The 21,105-nt window shown below is 45.5% G+C and overlaps 1 protein-coding gene across 1 annotated transcript; it reads left to right on the top strand.

Moving 5' to 3' along the window:
* The first annotated feature begins 8,624 nt into the window (after window positions 1–8,624).
* LOC120848804 (alpha-tocopherol transfer protein-like) lies at window positions 8,625–14,876 on the top strand. Its single transcript, XM_040220828.2, has 4 exons — window positions 8,625–8,868; window positions 11,889–12,082; window positions 13,193–13,303; window positions 14,228–14,876. Exons 1-4 carry the CDS (start codon window positions 8,625–8,627, stop codon window positions 14,402–14,404), a joined length of 726 nt encoding a protein of 241 aa, XP_040076762.1. The 3' UTR covers window positions 14,405–14,876.
* The last annotated feature ends 6,229 nt before the right edge of the window (window positions 14,877–21,105 follow it).

Raw genomic sequence — 21,105 nt, 5'->3', positions numbered from 1 at the left:
TATCTTGCGTCTTCATTACTAGTTTGCGGAAATTGTATTTTTTAGACTTCCCACAGGTCTGCGTGCTCAGCCAATAAAATGACGTAAGGCGTTCGATTCGAGAAAACAAGGCGCGCACATGTGCTCTCGTGACGCGCGCTCTAATGGCAGGCGCTCTCGAGTCGCGACGCTCTCCCGTCGTGCGCTCTGGTGTCGCGGCGCTCTCCCGTCGTGCGCTCTCGTGTCGCAGCGCTCTCCTGTCGCGCGCTCTCCCGTCTGCGCTCTTGTGTCGTGCACTCTCGTGTCGTACAGCCCCTCGGGAGACAGACTAACGTATACTTTCTCCGGATGTCTCTCCTTGTCCGATGTTTCGTCTTGCACCTTTTCCTTCCTTTGTTCGATGCGAATTATCGAGTGAGCGCGTGCATCAACACCTTTGATGCCGCCACGATTCCCCCCCTCCTTTTTTTTTGGGGGGGGGGGGGGAGGGGGGGAGTGGGGGGGGGGGGGGGGGGTACCGTGCTCTCTTCGCCCCCTCCTTTTGTCGTTTTCTTCTTTTGTGAGGCAAATTGGGGACAAATGTGCAAAGAACGTTTTTTGCGAGTCACGGGATCTTTGCTTTTATCGAGAACCTTCGCGACTTTTCCGTCACCCCGACCGCCGACCATGCGGCGTCTCGCGGGGTCGATGACGGTCCGCCCGCGTTCTACGGGACGCGGTGATTGGAAGCTAACCCACCCTTAGGCTCTATTTTATTTATTATTCCCTTTCGTTTTATGGCCTTCCGTTTGTATCACTGTTGGGTCTGTTGGACTTGGGCGGAATCACGCCAGGTTCACGCAGGAATACCATTCTGAAGAAAAGCGGTCCCCGCTCGAAACATCATATTAAACATCCTCCTTAGAAACTTCTCAGTGCATGCCTTATTTATGCCAACTTTACCCGGCCAATAGCTTTACCTCGCTCTACCTTACCTATATAGAAACTTTATAAAGTAAAGGTCAGGTGACGTACGATCATGTGACGTCAATCTTCCCACTAAATTTAGCGGGGAAACTGAATTGGTCTATAGATTATGACATCAATTTTTCCGACCAAATTTAGTGGGGAAACTTAATTGGTCCGTAGGTCCCGTGGCGTCAGGTCGCGCAACATCAAATGTCCCGCTAAATTCAATGGTGGAACTGAATTCGTGTAAGGTCACGTGACATCAATTTCCCCGTTAAAATTAGCGTGAAATGCACGAACGGATGGACGAACAAAATTTTAGGTTTGGGGGTGGCGTTAAAAAAATGAAAGCCGTTTACAAATCCCTGTAACGCCGAATTGGAGCGCAGCTCTTGAGGAGGAGTAGGGAACGGTACTGAGGGGGGTCACGTCACCTGCGGGTAGTCACGTGACCCCGGGGGGGTCACGTGATCTCGGGGGGGGGGGTCACGTGACCTCGGGGGAGGGGGTCACGTGACCTCGGGGAGGGGGGGGGTCACGTGACCCCCCCCCCCCCGGTTACGCCGACGCCGACGCCGCTCAGGCTGGAAACGGGCCCCTAACAGCTGCGCTCTAAAAGTATTTCGTGTTTTAAAAAATGGTACTGGGCGTGGAACCCCTACTTCAGAACTGTCGTTTACGGTATGCCGGCGAATCCTGTCTTCCTTTGAAAGAGAAGTTTTGGACCGATCAAAATAATTGATATTCATCCCGTACGACACGCCCGACCAACAAGCCGATTGCACGAAGACGTCGCCGAGCCGTCGTCCTTATCGTGGCTGATCACATTGGCCACTCAAACGTCAAGCACGAAGTGCCTAATTCAAGTTGAATACGCACGCGTACGGTTTCTCTACTATATATGTGCGACTGTGGCCGATGCGTGGTGCTACCCGACTTCTAGCCGGCAGTGCATGTACTGGAGGGAAATCACGTATCAGCAGCAAACTTTCCGACATACAGTCGACCGGCTGCACTGCTACAAACGAAAGAGTATAAACCTTCAGTAGCTTAGTGGAAAGGCTTCCGCATTACTCGCTGCGGGCACGGGTTCGATCCCTAATGTGAGCATACCATTTTTTGTTGTCAAACATTTTGCGATGTTTACATGCCTTTTTTTTTTTTTTACAATTATCACTGAAAAAAAAAAAACAATTGTTGTGGACGATACGTTGCTGAGCTAAATAGTATGGGATTCCATTTTTGACACCTGCGAAATCAATGTGGTAGCATTCCAGAAAATGCAAGAAGTATATAAATCGGGTAGCGTCCGGTTTCCGAGGTTCCCGTAATTGTTCTATAGGAGTTGCAGCCAGGCATTGATCCCGACCCGTTGACTTTTCGGAAACTTGTGCACTCTGCCGCACAACGCTACTTTCAGGTGCAGGAAAAGTGAGGCAGCTCTTCACGCAACATCTTGGGAGTGTTCTTTTCCGAGCCGATCACGGGAATTACCATGCACGGACACACTTAAATGTACAAAAACAACTCACCTTGAAGTACGGAAAAGCGAGCGGAACAAACATAACTGCAAAGCATGGCGAACGGTTCCCGCAACGCATTTCGTCTGCTGCGTGCGGAAAAAAAATCGCACGGTCGGGTGTAGCCATGTGACTTCCGCCACTCACTCACTCCTCTCCACTTCTCCGTGCGGTGCGGGGGTTTAGGTTTTGAGCAATTAAGTTTTTTGGCTTTATTAAAAAAATACGCGACTCTGTAGCAAAATATTAATTGGGTGGTATTCGGACACCATATTTACTCGCCTGGCAAAAAAATGAAAAAAAAAATAATTTGGAGGGTGTCAGTGTCCTTTTGAGGTGCTTGTTGGTTTATAGCTCTAAACTCTGCCACCGACGTACGGCCTTGGTTTTCTATAGGAAAGATTTTCATCTCTCCTGTAACCACCACGCCATACATCAAGGTGCAATGAAAGGCATATAAAATACACAAATACACTTTCATCTCCAAATAAATATTGGTTTGAACTATTGCGTAAAGTACAAAAATGCATCATAAAATTTTAATTCAAAATAAATTAGCAGAAGTTACTTAAAACATTTTACCTTTTTTTTTATTCTTGGACTAGAATTAAACATGCTCATCAAACACTTATCCACGGGTGCACATAAGAAATAGTGCAATTCTATATAAGATTATTTTTTTAATTAAGTTTTGGTATTGCGCAGCTTCTATAAGCTGTAAATTTGCATGCCTCTCCTCAACGATGTTAATATTTCCATAATTTTGAAATAGCTTCAGCACTATATAACATTTCTCCGCAATAAATTAAAATAATTGCATTTTCACCTCCCCTTCTGCGAGAGAATACTGCACACCAACGATTTGACAAACCAGGCAACGGCTCTATCCTGTATTAATGAAGTTCAACATTTGATTCATAAACCTCTGTATATACCAGACACGAATAGCGATGTGTTGAAAGTCACGTCTAGACTCAATCGTAAACTTTGTCTGGACTTTTACTTCTCGTCTTCAAAACATCGGGCCCGAGAGTGGAACTCCAAGAGTAGCCCAAGCTAGATTCAATAGAGTTTTAGAATAGTGCACGCTAAAGCTTTGCGTGCGCAAGGATAGCGTCGTCGCCACTGCGCATCGCCGAACCCTTACCACGTTTTGCGCTTTGCGTGCGCTATTCTGGCGTACGTTATTTTTCGTCAATTCCGTGCGTACGCAAAGAGTGCGCTTTTCCAAGGTGGATTCGTGGTGTGAAGTTGACTAATTCCAAGACGAGCACAGTTAAAAAATGGCGGCTCCCAGGACCATGTCTGCGGCCGATTTGGCGGCGGCGTGACTGCGGCGTCGGCGGCATGCTCACAACTGCGATTTTCAATATGGGACGACATTGCACTCGGTTTGGCAACGATCGCCAGCAACTTGATGCTTGCGACGCGCTAACATTTCTCGGCGAAGGTCGGTACACGAAACCTCTCTTGCCGAGGCGACGGAAGCGGACACCACCGGTCGACCGCTCGAGTCGCATTTTCATGTTTAAGCAAATCTAAAACGTTACTCTGTACCGAAAAGCTTGTTTTGTTTCTCAAGTTACAGCATTTCATGTGTGAAATAAAAATTGCGAATACCTTGGTGGCGTTACAAGCGCGAGATGTTTGGGTTTTTGCGTCAAGGCGGTGAAACGCTACTCTAAATCTCTCTTGCGTTGCGTGTACAAACGCAACCGCTAAATTTGCGAATGTTATTCTAAAACTCCCTAATGTCCAAAACGAATGTGATGTTTATGAAAAAAGAAACACTGAAGCAATTGTGAGCAATAAATGTGGTTGCGCAAAATGTCAACTATAGTGCTAGAATGTGCGCTATTTTTCTCGATATTATTAGCGCTCCTCTTTGGACGGATGTCGTAATAGTCACAGCCGGCTTGAGTCAGCGCTTGCCGCCCCTGAAGCTGTTCCAGCTGCAGAAGGACACTCAACTCGCAGCACGCGGCTATGAAATATTCCGAACATAAGTGGGAATGTTTGAAGTGACACTAGTTCTCTCGGCACACAGTTCGCGCAAAAAACACCTTGACGAGGCTGGCCTCCATTGCTGCAGAGGAGCTTTTCCCGGCACTGTTCCGTCACTCTACTGCGGAGCACAGATTACTGTCCACTGCAAAGACTCTTTCAACCTTGAACGTCTGAAAAAATCACCTCCATCTATGGCGCCCAGAAAGACCCTTCGCGACAGACCGAATCGCTCGTCCGCCTGCCCGCTGGTGACGTACGCGGGTAGGGAAAAGTAGGGATGTTTTTTTTATTGCTGCCAGTATAGACAGAGTCACCTCCTAGAACCCTCTCGGCCGGCGTGACTTTAAGATTATATCGTTCCTTAAAGGTTCCACTTTTTTCTAACTTTTATTAGAAAGTTCGAGAAAATTGGACTAGAGTTCGACTGCTATCTGCACGCGCGAAGGGCTGCCTCAGTTGGCTTTGGATAGGATAGTGATGACTAAATGATAAAATCAAACATTCTACTTTTAGTAAGGGCAGAACTGTTTGGTTGTTTCGGTAACATAGCAAGAATAAATTATGTTTATTAACTTTTAGGTTATTAGAAATATGTTCCGTTGATTGTAATTATTTATAAAATAAAACAAGCTATTTCGTAAAAACATTTTCTCTAAAGCTAGACATGCTTGTATCACAGTCTAACCACTTTGTCCAGAAAGTCGAACCTTGTAGAACCTGGTGTAAAGGTCGAAGCTTCGTCGAAACAGTCGAACCTTGAGTTTCGACGTAAAACTTCGGTTCGACAAAACTTCGTAGCATCCCTTGTTGCAACTTTGTTGTAGGAGAAGCTCCGCCTATGAATCCCAACCCCGGAGAAAAATGGCGCTACTATATAGGTGCAGAATGTTCCTGACGTCACAGAATCTGACTGCCAGAAGCGTGCGCTTTTATAACCACATGCATAAGCTTGAAAATAGCAAACATGATGTAGGTGTAATAGCGCACATCAACAAAGACCAGGGAAAGGAACGAACAACACAGGTAATATTTTTACAGCTTTCCGTGTTGTTCCTTCCTCTCCTAAGCCTTCCTTGTTGTGCGCTATTGCATTTACATTACGTTCGACTTTCCCCAACTAGCCCAGCTCACAATTTTATTACTTTATTCCACTTAGCAGAATTTTACTAAAAGGGGGGGGGGGGGGGGGGGGGAGAAGGGGGCTATAGTTCTGCTCCTTCCTTCAGTGTGGGCAAAGCCTCTTCTGCATATCTTAGGTTGCAACAAACTATAGCGACGAGAAGGTGCGAATGGTTCTGCCAGCACCCAGTGGGAACTTTCTTGGGGTTGTTTACAAACACTGCCAGACAACAAGATAAGGTGTTTGTTTTCGTTTGCGGGAGTAACATGTGTGGTTGAGTTTCAAACTAAGTAATGATGTGGTGGAAAAAGTGCTGGAGCTAGAAACGTGTGCAACTTTCGACCAATTAGGAAGTACTAAGACGATTTTGAATTCTTGTTATTGTGGATGTCCCATTGTTGGATGTCTGGGACTATTTTAAACCGTTTATTATAAGACTACTATCTAGCATTTCAGTAAGCAAGTTACTGGAGAAACCGAAAAAAGACGTTTTTTAGGAAGGTAACTGAAACCGTAAAATTAAAACTGCAGAAAACTGAAACGAAACCGATATCACCAAGAAACTGTAACCGTAACCGTAACCGAAACGTGATATTTTTCGGTTTGTGTCCCTGGTTTTAGCCACCAAGTCACGTGAATACTTTAGTTTTCTTTGCGTTTTTGTTGTGAGTATTTAGGTAAAACAGTAAAAAAAAATTTTAAATAATTACGTTCCGTTTCTGCACAATGAAATATGGCGCTTATGCATACCTGTGCCGTCTAAAAAACCGTGTTAATTCATAATTAAAAAGGTAAGCCAAAAGTAACGTGCGTCATTTCTTATCGGCAATGGTAACGCGTTTCGTTTATTTGAAGATAACGCAAGTCGGTAACCGTTTCTTTTATTTGCAAATAACAAGTATCGTATTTCGTTACTTTTTTTTCGGCAACGCCTAAAACAGCGGCCAGCCACAGTGGGTGGCACCACCGCTGTAGACGAGGAATTTAGCCAGTGCAGTCCCACTGCTAGCCTGAGGGTCATAAAGGCCGACTACCAGACTCGAGATTCTGCATGGCAGGAGATCCTCCAAACCACGGGGAGGAGGAAACAGGCAGTCTTGGGTAGTAACGCGTTACTGTAATTTCGTTACTTTTTTGGTAGCATAACTGTAACGAGTTCCTTTGTTTAAAATGTAACTTGTAACTGTAGTTCTATTACTTTTTTTAGGTGACAATGAAAGTAACGACGTTATTTTTGTCGTTACTTTCCAGTGTTTTATGAATAATATTTCACTCAACGAGTACAATTTAGATATTCCTTGCACTTTTCAAATCGTCTATTCCGGCATTTCGAGTGTCAAGTTGGCTTTGCACAAACTTGTGAATATGTTCTTTCTCACGAGTCACAACCCGAATATAGCCACGTGTAGATTTCATGGAAAAAAAAAATCTAGTTATCTTTACGCACGCGCATGTACTTTGTGTCTGAACACTTACATCTTAGTGTCTTGAAGCACTATCTATGTTGTGGTTTTTCGTTTTTCTGTGAAAACGCTTTTTAATCGGGTGAATCAACCGTGAAACAACAATGCACGCAGGGGGCACTGCGCATGTTTTGTATTTTTATTAGCGCCAGTACTCCGCACTGCGCATGTTTCGTATTTTGATTTGCGCCACAACTCTGGCGTGGAAATTTTAAAACACTAATTTCGAGAAGCAACTTCTGCTAAGTTACAATATGAAGTAAAAAGTGTACTTTTTTTAATTTTATGCAATAAAACCTGGTGAGGGGCGTTTTTTAGTTTCTCCTAATTTTTTGTGTTATAAAAAAGTAACTGAAAAGTAACGTCGTTACTTTTTAAAAGTAACTGTAACTGTAACGAGTTCCTCTTTTGTTGCCGTAACTGTACCGGTAACTTCGCTACTTTTTTCTGAAAGTAACTAACTGCAACGAATTACTTTTTAAAAGTAACTTACCCAAGACTGGAAACAGGCAACGGTGGACAGGGTAGAAGGAGGAGGTGGAGGAAGCGGGAGAAAAGTGGAAAGCGCAACCAGTCGTCGTTCTTCAACGAGCACCTTGCAGTAATGGTACACGACTGCACGCCGGTACAATGCTTATCCAGATTGAAACGGGCAGGGGTGGGAATTGAAACCAGTGACAGAAGTCCTATATACGGAAGAATATTACCTCGTGTTACGCTTATTTGCAAGAAGACTTCGAGGTACCGAGGACGGATAGCTATGTAATGGGGGTGAAGGTATCCTGACGTATGTACGCCCCAACAAGAGGGCCGTTCGTTCGTAGACACAGTAGACTCCTATCTCTCACGGTTACCAACCTCCCCTCCCCCCCCCACACACACACACACTAAAACACGCCCGCGCACACAAAATAAGGTTTCTGGTCGCATACCCGATGCCCGCTAATGCGAGAGAAAAAAAAAAAAAGATACGGTACACTATACTTAGGGTTTCGTGTTTTCGGTATATATAACCCTTGAGGCGGGTTTCTCCAAATCGCTAAAAACCCAAAAAAAAAAAAAAGACCTAAATTTAAGTTGTCCCAGAAGAAAAAAAAAAAAAAGAAACGCCAGCTTTACTGCAAGAAATCTTCCTATTTTTCTTTTTTTTTTTTTTTCGTTGAATAATATTGAATAATTAAACTGTCCTTGGAGTTCCTTTCCATCGAAACCACATTTCGTGCCCTGTTCCCTTCTCTTATCTTTACCAACATGATTCGACAGAATATAATATATAACTTATAAATTATACTATTTTCTCCGGTAATTATACAATCGCTTAACAACACATGCCCGATTAGCACCGATTAAACAGTGAAAAATACCGATTCAAAACGAAAAAAATAACTCCCGAATTTGAAGAAAAATAAATACCGAAAACACGGAACCCTAAGTATATTGAACCTCGTCTCTAGTACGGAAAACACATATTTTGATTGTGTGACTTCTTTCGAATTAGTGGCTGCTTTCTTTATACCTTGTTAAACTAAACGCTCTAACATAGTTTGTTTTTGTTTTCCTCTTTTCTTTTCTGTTTTTTTAGATGAAATGACGAGCGGCTTATACAGTCGCACGGACACCGTCTTCCTTCTCAAGTTTCTTCGCGCACGGAAGTTCGACGTCGACAGGGCGTTCACCCTGCTCAAGAACTACTACGGTTACCGGAGCAGGCACAGGAAGATATTCCAAGACCTGCTGCCTTCGGCTCTGCACAACAACCTGCGGTACAACTACCAGACTCTGCTTCCTGGCAGAGACCGAAAAGGAAGGGCCATCCTGGTAGTTAAATCAGGTGAGCATTTTTCGTCTCATTCAATTTCAACGCATCCATCGACTCACCGTCCAAATGCGGTCATCACCGCGAACTGTGGGTAAAGGTGCGTATCATCTGTCGAGAAAGTAATCGTTTTGCGTATATATATAGGAGTTTAGGCAACGGGAAGTTAGTCATGGCCCCCCTCCGATCAACGTCTGCTGTCCGCGCTGTAGAAAAATTTAGTTATTGCAGTTCCACCGCTTGGCTAAGGTTTCTAATGTGCACCACGCAGGAGTGATAACGACCAGACGCCAGTATATACGTTACTCAACCAGATCAAAACGGGCAGGGGTGGAAATGAAACCCAGAGTCTCCGGGATTAGCAGCGCGAGCCAGCAATACATGGCCTCAGAAAGATCTATACGCTACGTCACGTCAACGATCGGATTCCTAAAAACAGTCTTCGCTAAGATTTTCTACAAATCGCAATATACGAGCGCAGAGATACGTGGAGTCAAACATCAAACGCTCGCGCGTCCCAAGGCTAGCTGTTTCATCCGCGATCTGAGCGAGCTTGCTTGAAGCCGGCCTATCAATGACTACGTTTACATGGATGCGAGAATCGAATAGAGCAGGGACCAATCCCACGCAGCCTGTCTTCTCCTTCTACCGATCTGCTACCAACCAAAATTGCCACATCCCGATTCGATGCACAATACGTCGCATCAATGTAAATGCAGCTGATTGAAATGTAGCCTACGGTTACACGGATTCCATCGTAACGCATCAAATCGAGCGGGGACCAATCACACGCTCCCTGCCTCCCTACTTCTTCGCCTCCTACCCGTACTACCAATAAAAATAGTCAAATCTCCATTCGACGTGCTGCGGTCGCATCCATGTAGACGAAATCTATGACTGTGTGAAAGTACAAGCGCACGGATGACAATCAGTGGCCCGAGTGAGATAGCGCACACCAGGCTCGGAGCACGTGGAGCGAAAGCTCCTACTGCAGAACCCAGGACAGCTGGGCTGAATCGCCACCCCTGCCCGTTTTGATCTGGATGAGAATCATACCGGCGTGCAGTCCTGTATCTCTACTGCGTGGTGCACGTTGAAGAACCCATGGATAGCGGTTTTTACTGAACCGGCTAAATTTCTCATCTACAGCTGAGACACCGGACGCCCATTGGGACTGACCGGCTCTTTAAACGTGCGCACAACACAATTACTAGCACTAGCGCGCGAGTGGAGATGCTGGCGAGCGCGTCACGCGCCACGTTAAATCCGGCTCACACATTAGAGTGAGTGCATGGTCGATGGCTCCGCTTGTAACCGCGCCTACCACGAATGAACGCACTGGTACAATCGCTATCTATTGGCGACGCGCGCGATGAAACGTGTCGCTGTGGTCGGCCTGCCACCATTGGCTGAATGCTGACTATGACGTCAGCACAGGATTTCTCATAGGAATATAAGAGCTTGCATTTTGACGGTGTTGGCAGTGTTGCTTTGAAACCACAATGATTTCAAACTTCCACCACGCTAATTACAAACACCATCGAACTTGTTGTTCGCAAGGTAATGACGTCACGAGAGGGAGACAAGAGAGGGCGCCACAAAAAGATCTGGCCGCTAATAGATAGCCCGAAGCACCTTCGACCTTCGTAAAGCTAGGCTAAAGCAAGTGCGATATTTTATAGAGTGCGATATTAAATCTACGCACTCTATAAAAAAATAACCATAAAAAGAAAAAAAAGCTTGTCGCTGAAAACATTTTCTGAATTATTTCAAGCACAAGGGGCAAGTGAATAAGTTCCAGGGCTACTGGACAGATGACGCGCCAGTATAGTTCGCTCGTCGCAAGCAGTCACACGTGGTTACAAAGCAGTCAATCGAATTCGAAGGCAAATTTGGGAACCAGCCTTCACCAGATCGTTGGTTACGGGCTTTATTTGATCTAGTTAGTACATAACGCTGTAGGATCAGTTTAGACTTAAAGAAACCAGCGAAGAGGGAACGTAACAAAACAGCTGACTAACAATTTTGCTTTAGTATCCGTGAACAGCTTCTAAAGAAGACGGGTATGCATATGAAGAAATGTACAAGCAAAGTTCCTAGCTAGCAGCTTTGTCCAGTTTCGTTTTAAATGTGTTAGCATTTTGCCCTGGTATAATGCAGCCGTCTTTCGTTTGGACGGTCCTGGTTTGGACTGGTCTGGACTGACTGGTTTCGAGAGGCCGGCGCGTGGTTCCCGTCGTGTTCTTCTGCCCCATTTGTTTGTACGCTCGTTACGTCAACTTAACTCTTGCAAGAAGGAACGAGTCTGCTCTCACGCTTCCAAATCCGCGGTAGGAGGAGAGGGGGGATCGAGCGGCCGTTGCGGTGGCACAACGTACACCCGCCGCCAATATGAAGGTGAACACCTTACCTGGTTTCTTTTCTATTTTACGGCTCTCTAAAGCTATACTAACTCTCAACGTCTCAAATGGTACGTGGCTTGGGGTCTCAACTTTGCGTTCTAGCCCTCTTCTGGAACAGAGCTTGTTTTAAAACTTGCAGGAGCGTCAAAAACAAGAAGAGGGCTGTTCACCTTCATATCGCTCACGGGTGTACGCGACAGCGTAAAACCGAGGCCCAGCGACGGCGCCGTTTGCGCAAAACCGCCGACACCTGGGAGGAAAGATTGACTCTTCGAAGGCAAGAGTATCCGGTCCGCATACTATTGTCTTCGATGGAGGAAAGCTGTGGTGGCTGCATCCGAAACTACCGACGCCCGAGAGAATAAGAGACTGGCTCTCCGAACACGACAGTATACAGACCGTTGTGAGTTTGGAATTCCCATCTTTCGCTGAGTCGATACCCTTGCGCTAAATGCTAGCGCATTTCGTCGAGAATCAACGTAGCGACAGTAACGATTTTTTCTCCGTTGGCTTCTCTATTCTAAAGCTGACTGTATACAACAGTATTTACTAGATTTATATCACAAACACAGTGGTATTGCGCTTTGTCCTTTGCTGTTTTACACAACAATTTTCACTTTGTTTGCTTTCCAGGGCTTTGGGACCCGCTAGAATACGGGGCGGATGAGATGTTCCGCACGAACCTGCTTTGTGTTGAGCATGCCATTCAAGACGTTGAGACGCAGGTTCGCGGCATCGTACTCTTGAACGACCTCCAAGGGATGAGCCTGCATCACGTGAGGCATTGTCCTCCGACTCACTTCATAAAAATCATTCACTTAATACAGGTAAGCGGCGTCCACTCAAATCCGTAAAACTCGTGCTCCTGGGTGTATGTGTGTGTAAAGTATAGATTCAAAGTTGCATTCTAATTTTATCCTAATGACTTCACTTACAATATCGTTGTTGATGAATTGTAGTCGACAACAATTGTTTCGTGATCAAGATTCTTTTTTTTTTATCTTTACATAAATATGTTGCTGGTCAACTGTTAAAGATCCTCAACCACGTCTTCAAAAGGCCTCGATTCTTTTTGCTATACATATATAATCATCTGCGTGCTCCCGAATCACAAATTCGTGAAACGATTTAGTTTTCTCCGACTGTATCTGCCAATAAAGCAGTCAAAAGTAAAGCAATCATATGTCCACCGGGAAGTTCCCACTGCAAGTACTAGTGTGAGAGGCGCGCAATTCAACTACAATCAAAGTAAAAGTACACTTCGATCGCTGAGATTCGTACCTACCAGTCACCTGATGATGACATTATGAAGGAAAAAAAACGACTTGCTCTTACACTTTTGTTACGATCAGAATCGCCAGCCCAATTAACGCGCAGTATCACTGGGCACATCAGGGTAAACTGATGTTCCTTTTCTGACGCAGCCTTGAACGCTTACCACACTAAACCGCCTCGGTGGCTCCGAGGCAAAGTGCCAGCCTACAGATTCCCAGGTGGCGGGTTGGAATCTCGGCCGCGGGGTGCTTACAATCTGACAGAGGCATATTGCGGAGAATGCGCGCTTTCGGTTGCACGTCAAAATATTCCCAGGCAGTCCAAATTAATCCTCAGTCCTCCGCTGGGGCCTGCCAGACGTCCTTCGTTGGCTTGGTACGTAAGAAACCCCAAATTTGATTCTGGCTTACCCACACATGCCTTACCCAAGATAAGAGGCGGTACGTTCAAATTTGTCTATAGGAGCGAGTCAAAAAATGGTCGTTTAAATATGTTTAGCCGTAAATAAACTCGATAATGTCTTCATCGACCTTAAAAAGTTCGTTGTAGCTGCGCCCTCACTTTATACCTACCGTGTAAAACACAGCGATGCTCTCGTAAACGTCACTTGTAGTTTTGGAGGTGCTTTGCAGATTCTTTTTATTTCATATGCTTCGTTTCAGGACGCCTTTCCAGGGAGATTCAAGGCTGTTCACTTGGTGCACGAACCGTCCGTTGCCCGGGCTTTACTCACGGTCCTTCTACCCCTCATAAAGCCAAAACTGCAAACCCGAGTGAGGGAATTTGTTCGTTTGAAATAAGATCGATCACGAACCGGGGAACAGACTTTCAAATAGCTATAAGCATCGTCTGAACACGTGACATGCAACCTATGCGAAGCGAAACTTCGTCTGCTTCTTTTGCAGGGGTTGTGGTGGCGTCAGAATGCCGAGCTGTGATTGGCTGCAGTTGAAGGATAGTGGATAGACCTCAAGGCAACTTGCTTTGAGGTCTACCCACTATCCTTCAATCACAGCCAATCACAGCTCGGCGTTCTGGCGTCACCACAGCCCCTGCAAATGAAGCAGACGAACTTGCGCTCACTTAGAATCGATGTTATCCTTATTCTGGGTTGAGTGGCTCGCGTAACTTGTAATATTATTCTGATTACGTCATAATCCATCTTTTTATACACCTTGAATTCAACGAAACGAAAGCACGTAGATAGTAGAAATTGGTTGAAGAAATATCGGCAGCCGGGTTGTGGTTTCTCTGAGATTGAAGAAGGTGCACTAACGTCAGGTGTTTGCACCAACTCGTGTCTGTGACGTCACGCCCTTGCAAAGCGTACGCTGATGCTAGAGCTTCAAGGGGACCCGCCAAGCTGTTCTACAGCTCAACGTCAACAGCCATATTGGAAATAGCAACTTGAGAAACATCTCGAAATAAATAAAAATAAATCCGTTACCGCACTTGCGAGGTGGACAAACGCACTGGTTTACAAATTGTCATGTAAGCCAACACTCAGTTTACAAATAATCTCACGTTTTGAACACAGAAGGTGCAGGCACCGCGCGTGCGCAGCAACCAGATTGACGCGTGGTGAAGCGACTGCGCATGCGCCGTGCAGACTGCAGCGCCACCGCAGTGGTGTGATGTCAGAGCTGCTCGTGGGTCTGGTTGAGTTTATGTGTAGGTCACACGTTTTCCTTTTCCAGATCATGTTCCACGGTTCCGACATGGCCAGCCTCCACGAGCACATCTCCCCGGAGGTCTTGCCTCAAGAATACGGTGGCGGAGGAGGACATATGGACAACCAAGACTTTGTGGCCGCGTTGCTCGAGGGCGAAGAGAGTTTCAGGAGAGACCTGCAGTATGGATACGCGGACAAATAGGACAAAGTTCATTTTAGCCCCGATTTGAACTACCAGGAAAGCAAGCATGTCGTCAAGAGTTTGCTTGTGATGTCAAGGCAAGGATTCGGCACGAGTCACGATCTGTGTTTGCATAACTGTCTAGAGTAGACAACATCACGACTCTGGCAGGGAGCGGCAACGTTTCATCAGTGTTAGTTCTATGAGTCTTCGAAGAATAGCGTGCACTGCGTTGACTGAGTTTGCAAAAAAAAATTATTGAAAAGACCGCGCGACAACATTTTCCCGGTTTTGATGACAACGTCCGCGACCTGACGTTGATTTGCTCGGAGTTCGTCGAGGAATATTCCGTGTACTCCAAAATGTAACTTGCCTTCCCTGGCGAAAGGCAGAAACGATTATGTGCGGGCCCACATGGTGGCATTTTATCATAAGCTTACTTTTTATCTCCAAATGGACTTTTTTCGTCAACAATAAATTTCCGTCTCCAATACAGATGCTTTGTTTTTCGTAACTCCAATAGAAAGAGAAACACAAACGTACCTGCATGCAGAACGACTTTCAGAGCTTGCCGCTGTGGAAACCGAAACCTTTATTTACCTATTTGACTTGGTATTGAATCTGTCCTCAGGACCAAAACACATTGTAGTGTAGTGGGGGAGGGCGAGAGCAGGTATATATAAAAGCAGGCAGTGACCCTTTAACAAATTTCAAATAGTAATAGGGTAAAAACAACGAAACAAACAAATCGTGAATCAAGGAAAAAATGTTTAGTTATATAGTATTTTAGAACAGGTTAGTGTCAGATGTTTGCAATCTAATTGGGAGGCGGTTCCATGATTGGGCTGTTCGACGCAGGAAACGTAGGCCGACATGAGTGAAAACATAGGTTGAGGAGCTCGGGACTTCAGATTCATACTGAAGGTCAGCACGGGACTACATGGTAAGAAATGAGTAAGAAGAAATTGTTTTGTGTGCATGTTTAGACGGTGGAAAGCTAGCTCCAATGGGTGTCTGCGTCTGCGCTGTAGATAAGAAACTTAGCTAGTGCAGTATCTGTTAGCCTGGGGCCTTGAACGTGCCAACGAGTCAAACTGTCGGACTGCTCGGTATAATAAAAAATCATCAGCAAAGCGATGGGTTCCCGCGTGGACGAGCGGGACTGGTCGGTTGCTCGTCCACGCCGGAACCCATCACACGCGAATGGCTTACAGGCGCCGTACCATATTCAGCAAGATTCGGTGGCGCCATCTCGTTCTGCGACACCGGTAGGTGTCGGAATCTTTCATGACTTTTTTTTTTTTTAATATGCAAATTGGCCGTTCCTAAATGTAATTTTAAGGTTTTATTTTAGGATTCTTAAGGCTCGTAGACTGGGGTATGACCATGAAACGAGGATATCAAAGAAAACACTTTAGTGTCCCTTTAATAAAATGCATGCTTCGCTTAGTGTTTCTTCTCGGTATCGACAGCCATTGTTGTGCGAGCGCGCAAAACACTTGCCTTGGGCGACTGCTACGCCAATGACCGCTCACTTCAGTGCTGTGCCACCATTTGCTTGAGCTGCACAAGGGGCGGGCATCGTGCTTTGTCGAATTTGACCGACGCCAACCAGAAGACAATGCCCGCGTACTTTCCTCCCACGCGCCAAGGGCAGCAGCTTTGTGCGTGCATTGAAAGGAGTCTGCTGCGCTTGGTTATGGCCACGCTACGGTGTTTTAGGATAAGTCCGATAAACTCCGAAAACCACTCGCCGGCAAAATTCGAATTTGATCGAAATGCTCCAACTTTCAAGGTCACGATGGCGAAATAAAAATACTATTTTACGAATAAATTTTGTCAGCACACGGTTATTTGTCCCAAAAAGACATTATTAAAATCAGCGCAAAAGGACTGGACAAAATTAAGTGCACACAGGACAGACGCTGAACGACAACTCATTGTTTATTGGAAATTCCACATGCGCACAGTGTCGATCGCGTATGCACGTGCTCATCTAATAACATTTGTGTGGGGTTAGATTTTCTTAGCTTAGGTTAGGGTAAATCAATGTGCTTCTGGACCACAAATAAATCCACTGTTTCGGTATCCAGTTTGGACTATACTATTTGTTAGTTTTGGGCGTCGATTAAAGCTTTATCCCGATTAATTGCTAGCCTTTAATTGATTAATTAATAGGTTAATCGGTTGTGTTTACCACCAGGCACACTACATAAAGTTTCAAAACCACATTTTTCTACAATTTTTATGGTCATCGATGACGGCACCCGAAGGAAAAATCCATCAATGTAACCCTGTTTGGCAGTCAATGTTTTCTAGTGGACCGCTGACTGTGCCTGACTGTACGTCAAGCATGTCTGATTGGCCAACAAGTTACTCTGACCGACAGTCAAACTCCAGTCAGAATCCACTTGCCGGCTTTCTGATGGTTTCCTGGTGGCAGTCGGCCGCCGCGAAATGCCACCAAAATGTCTTGGTGGCAATTCTGATTGTACATCGACTGTCTCTGACTGTACGTCAAAAAGTTTTGACGTGCAGACAGACGTACGGTCAAAGGAAGTAAAGTTCGTTCGGATACCACTATTTCGTCAAATCTATGAATACGAAAAATAATCTATGCACAAGAAAACGATTTCGGGACGTGAGCCCATAAAACCGCTGATGTTAGAGATATGACACGCAGCCGACCGACAACCTTGATCAGAAGCCCGCCGAACACGCCAGTTCGCTGACTTCGCTTCGCCCATAGAGGCTTCGCCGAGCTTTCATGAACGATCGCTCTCGACCCGTTTTGTTTGCCCGCTTGCTCCAACCTGTCGATCCTGCCCGGGCTCTACAATGTCTTATGTTTTAGTAGAATTTCTACTCGACAAGACCCAGCCTGTTGTGAGTTCCGACGATGTAAGGGACTTTAGCGGTGTAGTTGAAGACGACAAGGTGTACCAGGTCTACTGGGCCGGAGGCGCGCGAACAAAAGGATTGTTCTACGGCGCGAAAGTACTTTACATGGCAGGTGAGTAGAACTGAAGTACGGCGAGTGATGTACGAGTGCTTTGCATGACATGCTGAAGGCTTAACTGCATTTGGAGCCGAAGCATCTCGTATAAAACGAATGGTCAAATCGAGTTTCCTAAGTGTTGGCATAGCATAGCGGTTAAGGTGTCCGATTTTTAACGCAAATGGTAGGGGGTTCGATCCGCGGAGGTCTTGCTTTTTTTTTTTTCTTTTTTTTTTTCTCGATCATTTTGTTTTATCGAGGCATTTGGCGATATTTATGAGTGCGTATAGCTTTACTCTTATATAAATGCTGCCCTTGTTGATGAAATTCCCTTGGCAGTGGCAGTCAGACGTCATCTGATGGACCATCAGATGACGTCTGATGGTCCATCACGTTCCACCAAGGCTGCTGACTGGCAGTCAGTGTCCTAAATTACGTATCTTGATGGAATTTTCAATAGGGTATGTACAACCTCCTTTGAAACGTAGCTTAGTGCCGCCAACACGCGCACAAAGAAAAAGCTAAGGCAAACAGGATTAAAAATTAAACATTTTAAAGTATGCTTTTAAACCTTATAATTGCTGTGGAGGACAGTCGTATAACTTGCTAAACATATTTACCCTGGAAGACAACGGGGCTGTCTTCCAAAACAAAACAGCTTTTTTTTTTTTTTTTTTCTCTAGCAATTCGTTCAACTCCGAAGCCGACCGATAAACCGGTTAAAAAATTCGATCGCGATTAATGCATTAATTCATTAATCGGAATATTATTCGATCATCTGCCCAGCGCTACTACTTGCGCTTCTTTGAGGGACGAGGGGCTGTGTTTGTTTAACAAGTGAAGGATGTGAACTTATAGGTTTCATAGGATGGGGGAGGGAAGCTGAAGGTCTTGTGTGTCCAGGAGTTGGTTATTTGTAGGGTTTCGTGTTTCGGGATAAATCCGAAAAACATTGAAAAACACCCGCCGGTAGAATTTTCATAAATTTGAATTTATCCGGTAAATCCTAAACGTTGAAGTACCAAACGGTTAGGAAAACGGCAGTTATCGGCCACTAACCGGGGTTTGAGCAAACAGAACTGAGATGGCGTTACACGGCCATTTTGCTTGCAGTAGAAGGGTTGAAGCCAAGACGACCTAACTACAATGTCCCATGTTCAGATGAAGGACCCGTTTTCTTATATATATTTTAACTGTCAAGAATGAGTAACTTGACTCGAAATTTCATTTGTGGTGCGTAATAAACGATTATCAACACCCCTCAAGTAAATACAAACACGGGAGACATGAGGGAAGCCGCATTGACATCGACCAGAATCAATGGCAGCGCCCGGGGAGTACGGGCTTCGCCCCGTCCCGCGACATGGCGCAATTGCTTTTGCTGCATATCTGTTTTCGAGACATGTTCCTTTCCGCAACATTTGTCTCCGCGGTTCTTTGTAGGTGTGCCCCCTGGCATTCTGAAATAGTTATTGCTTTGGTAGCCGGCAATTCTACGGTCGTCGCCATCTTTAGCTCAGTCAGCGAGCAAAAACTGAGATCATAGAGCTCAGTTTGCGCTAACCATGATTTCGTGCTAACCGCAGTTTGGTCAGCCGTGTAACTGCGCAAAACTCCAGTTTAGAGTAACTGCAGTTAGCTTAACTGTAGTTATGGATGCCAGTGTAACAGGGGTATCAGAGGAAGAAAGAGCTGCGCTTTTGTAACTGTGAAAGCTTTGAGCCATATAGATTTCATGAAAGGGAAAAGAAGGGTGAACAGTTGAAGCTTCTATATTACGCCCTTTACCACTCCACTCCTCGGAGCCGAGGGGTAGATTGATGGATAGGATGGGATGAATTCTAGCTTCCCAGCGACTACCTCCGTTCCTTGATTTTAAACTATCGACGTTTATCGAATCAACACTTGTTTGGAGCTGTTATCGTGAGACAAATTAGTATTGCCAGTAACAATGGCGTCAACGCTGAATACAGCTGAACAAAAATCAATTGATACAAGCGCATTCTTTTGGATCTACCACACGTTTAGCCACGGATATTATTGTTTTTTGTTTTTTTTTAATTAAGCTCGGTATTTCGGACAAATTGGGAATCGAACAAAAATAAACTGCGATAAACTCCGAACTTTCGGCAAAAAGACACCCTCCGAATTTGACGAAAAATAAACTCCAAAAATACGGAATCCTCGTTACACTTGAAAAAAAAAAAAAAGCCGAGACAAGAAAAACAAAGGGACAAATACAACGAAGTCTCATATTTGAGACTATGGTGTGTTTATGCCTTCCTTTTCACTTGTCTCGGGTTTTTTTTTTTTTTTTTCCCAAGTATGAATGTTCACCGGCTAGCCTGCGCCACAGCTCTTAATTCTGTAATCCTAGTTATGGCGTTATGGTGACCATAGCTGGGAATCAGTAAAGCGCGCACGCTAAAGGGGGCTATGCAAGACGGCGGGACGAAGAAACCGGGACATCGCCGCCTGCTGCGAGTGGTCAGTGGCGTGGCGCTGACCAATCGCAACCAGCGGAGACGTCCCCCCCCCCCCCCCTTCCCTCCCCCCCCCCCCCCCCCCCCCCCTCCGAGGTCTTTCGCGCGAGCTTGGTTGAGGGCAAAACAAGTGAAAAATGTGCCGCACTCTTTGAATCTCGAGTGGGGGAAAAAGGTGGTCTTGCGCAAGCTCGCGCAGAACCTCCCAGCCGTGACGTATCGCAAGACAGGACAGGGTAATGCTGGCCTACAGCAGTTTTACGAGAAAGCCACGGGGACGGGAGGGGAGGGGGGGGGGGCATGTTTATAAAACAAGTGTCACGCACCACTCGTTTTTCGCCCGAGAAAGTGTCGCTTGCGCGAACACAGAAATAGCGAGATAAGGTCGTTAAACCTCGCGACGAGTTCAAGCTCTCTTTTTCTGCGTTAAAAGAAAACACGTGGATGCAGTAACAGGGGATGGCCAGACCAGGGAATCCTTTGAAATGAGCTCACGACCTGTTGTGGTTTCTGCGCCGCCAAGAACGGAACAGGCAACGCACGTAACTCTCAGTTGCTCTCGTTTTCGTCGGGATAACTCAGATTACGTGCTTTCGCCATTGCATAGGGCTATGTCACGCTTTCTACGCGTTTTTTTTTTCCTTTGTTCTTTCTTTATAACACGACGAAGTTTGAACTTGCCCTCTGTCCTTTGTTAAGGCCTCTTGGAGATGCGTAAATTTTGAAACTGTTTGTAGTTGGTGCGACGAACACAATAAACACCAATATTTGCGCTAAAAAAACTGGAGAGATTTTAAGCGACTTTAGCAACTTCCAGCGATACCGTCGCCTACTCAAACATTTCTTTCTTTCTGATCCCTTGACAAATCTCAAGAGTAAATTGAATGACTAAGCAGAAACGAAGGTTTTCTGACTGTTCTCGAGCAGTGATTGTTGGCAACACCCAAACATTAACTATACCCAGTGAGGGTTCATCGGCTCGCCATATGACTATAAGTACGTTTTTTTTTTTTTTGTTTTTTTTTTTTTGTATTTTTGGTTGGATAGTGCCTGTATCGTAAAGTGAAGCACCTCTCTTGACCTCGCAGTTCTTGACAACTCTACTCCGCCACCAGCGCTTGCGAAGTCAGGCCCCTTTATTTATTCGCCAGCTTTGAGTAGATCTCTGATGCCTGGAGCGCGTCTCCGACCGGTGTGTCTAACGTCCTATCCCGCCCACATATCAAAAGTGGTCCCGAAGT

The sequence above is a fragment of the Ixodes scapularis genome, unplaced genomic scaffold (assembly GCF_016920785.2).
Source record: "Ixodes scapularis isolate PalLabHiFi unplaced genomic scaffold, ASM1692078v2 PGA_scaffold7__128_contigs__length_106722199, whole genome shotgun sequence".
In the NCBI taxonomy this organism is placed as follows: Eukaryota; Metazoa; Arthropoda; class Arachnida; order Ixodida; family Ixodidae; genus Ixodes; species Ixodes scapularis.
The sequence above is the reverse complement of the archived record's forward strand: the minus strand, read 5'-3'. Positions and strand labels throughout refer to the sequence as shown.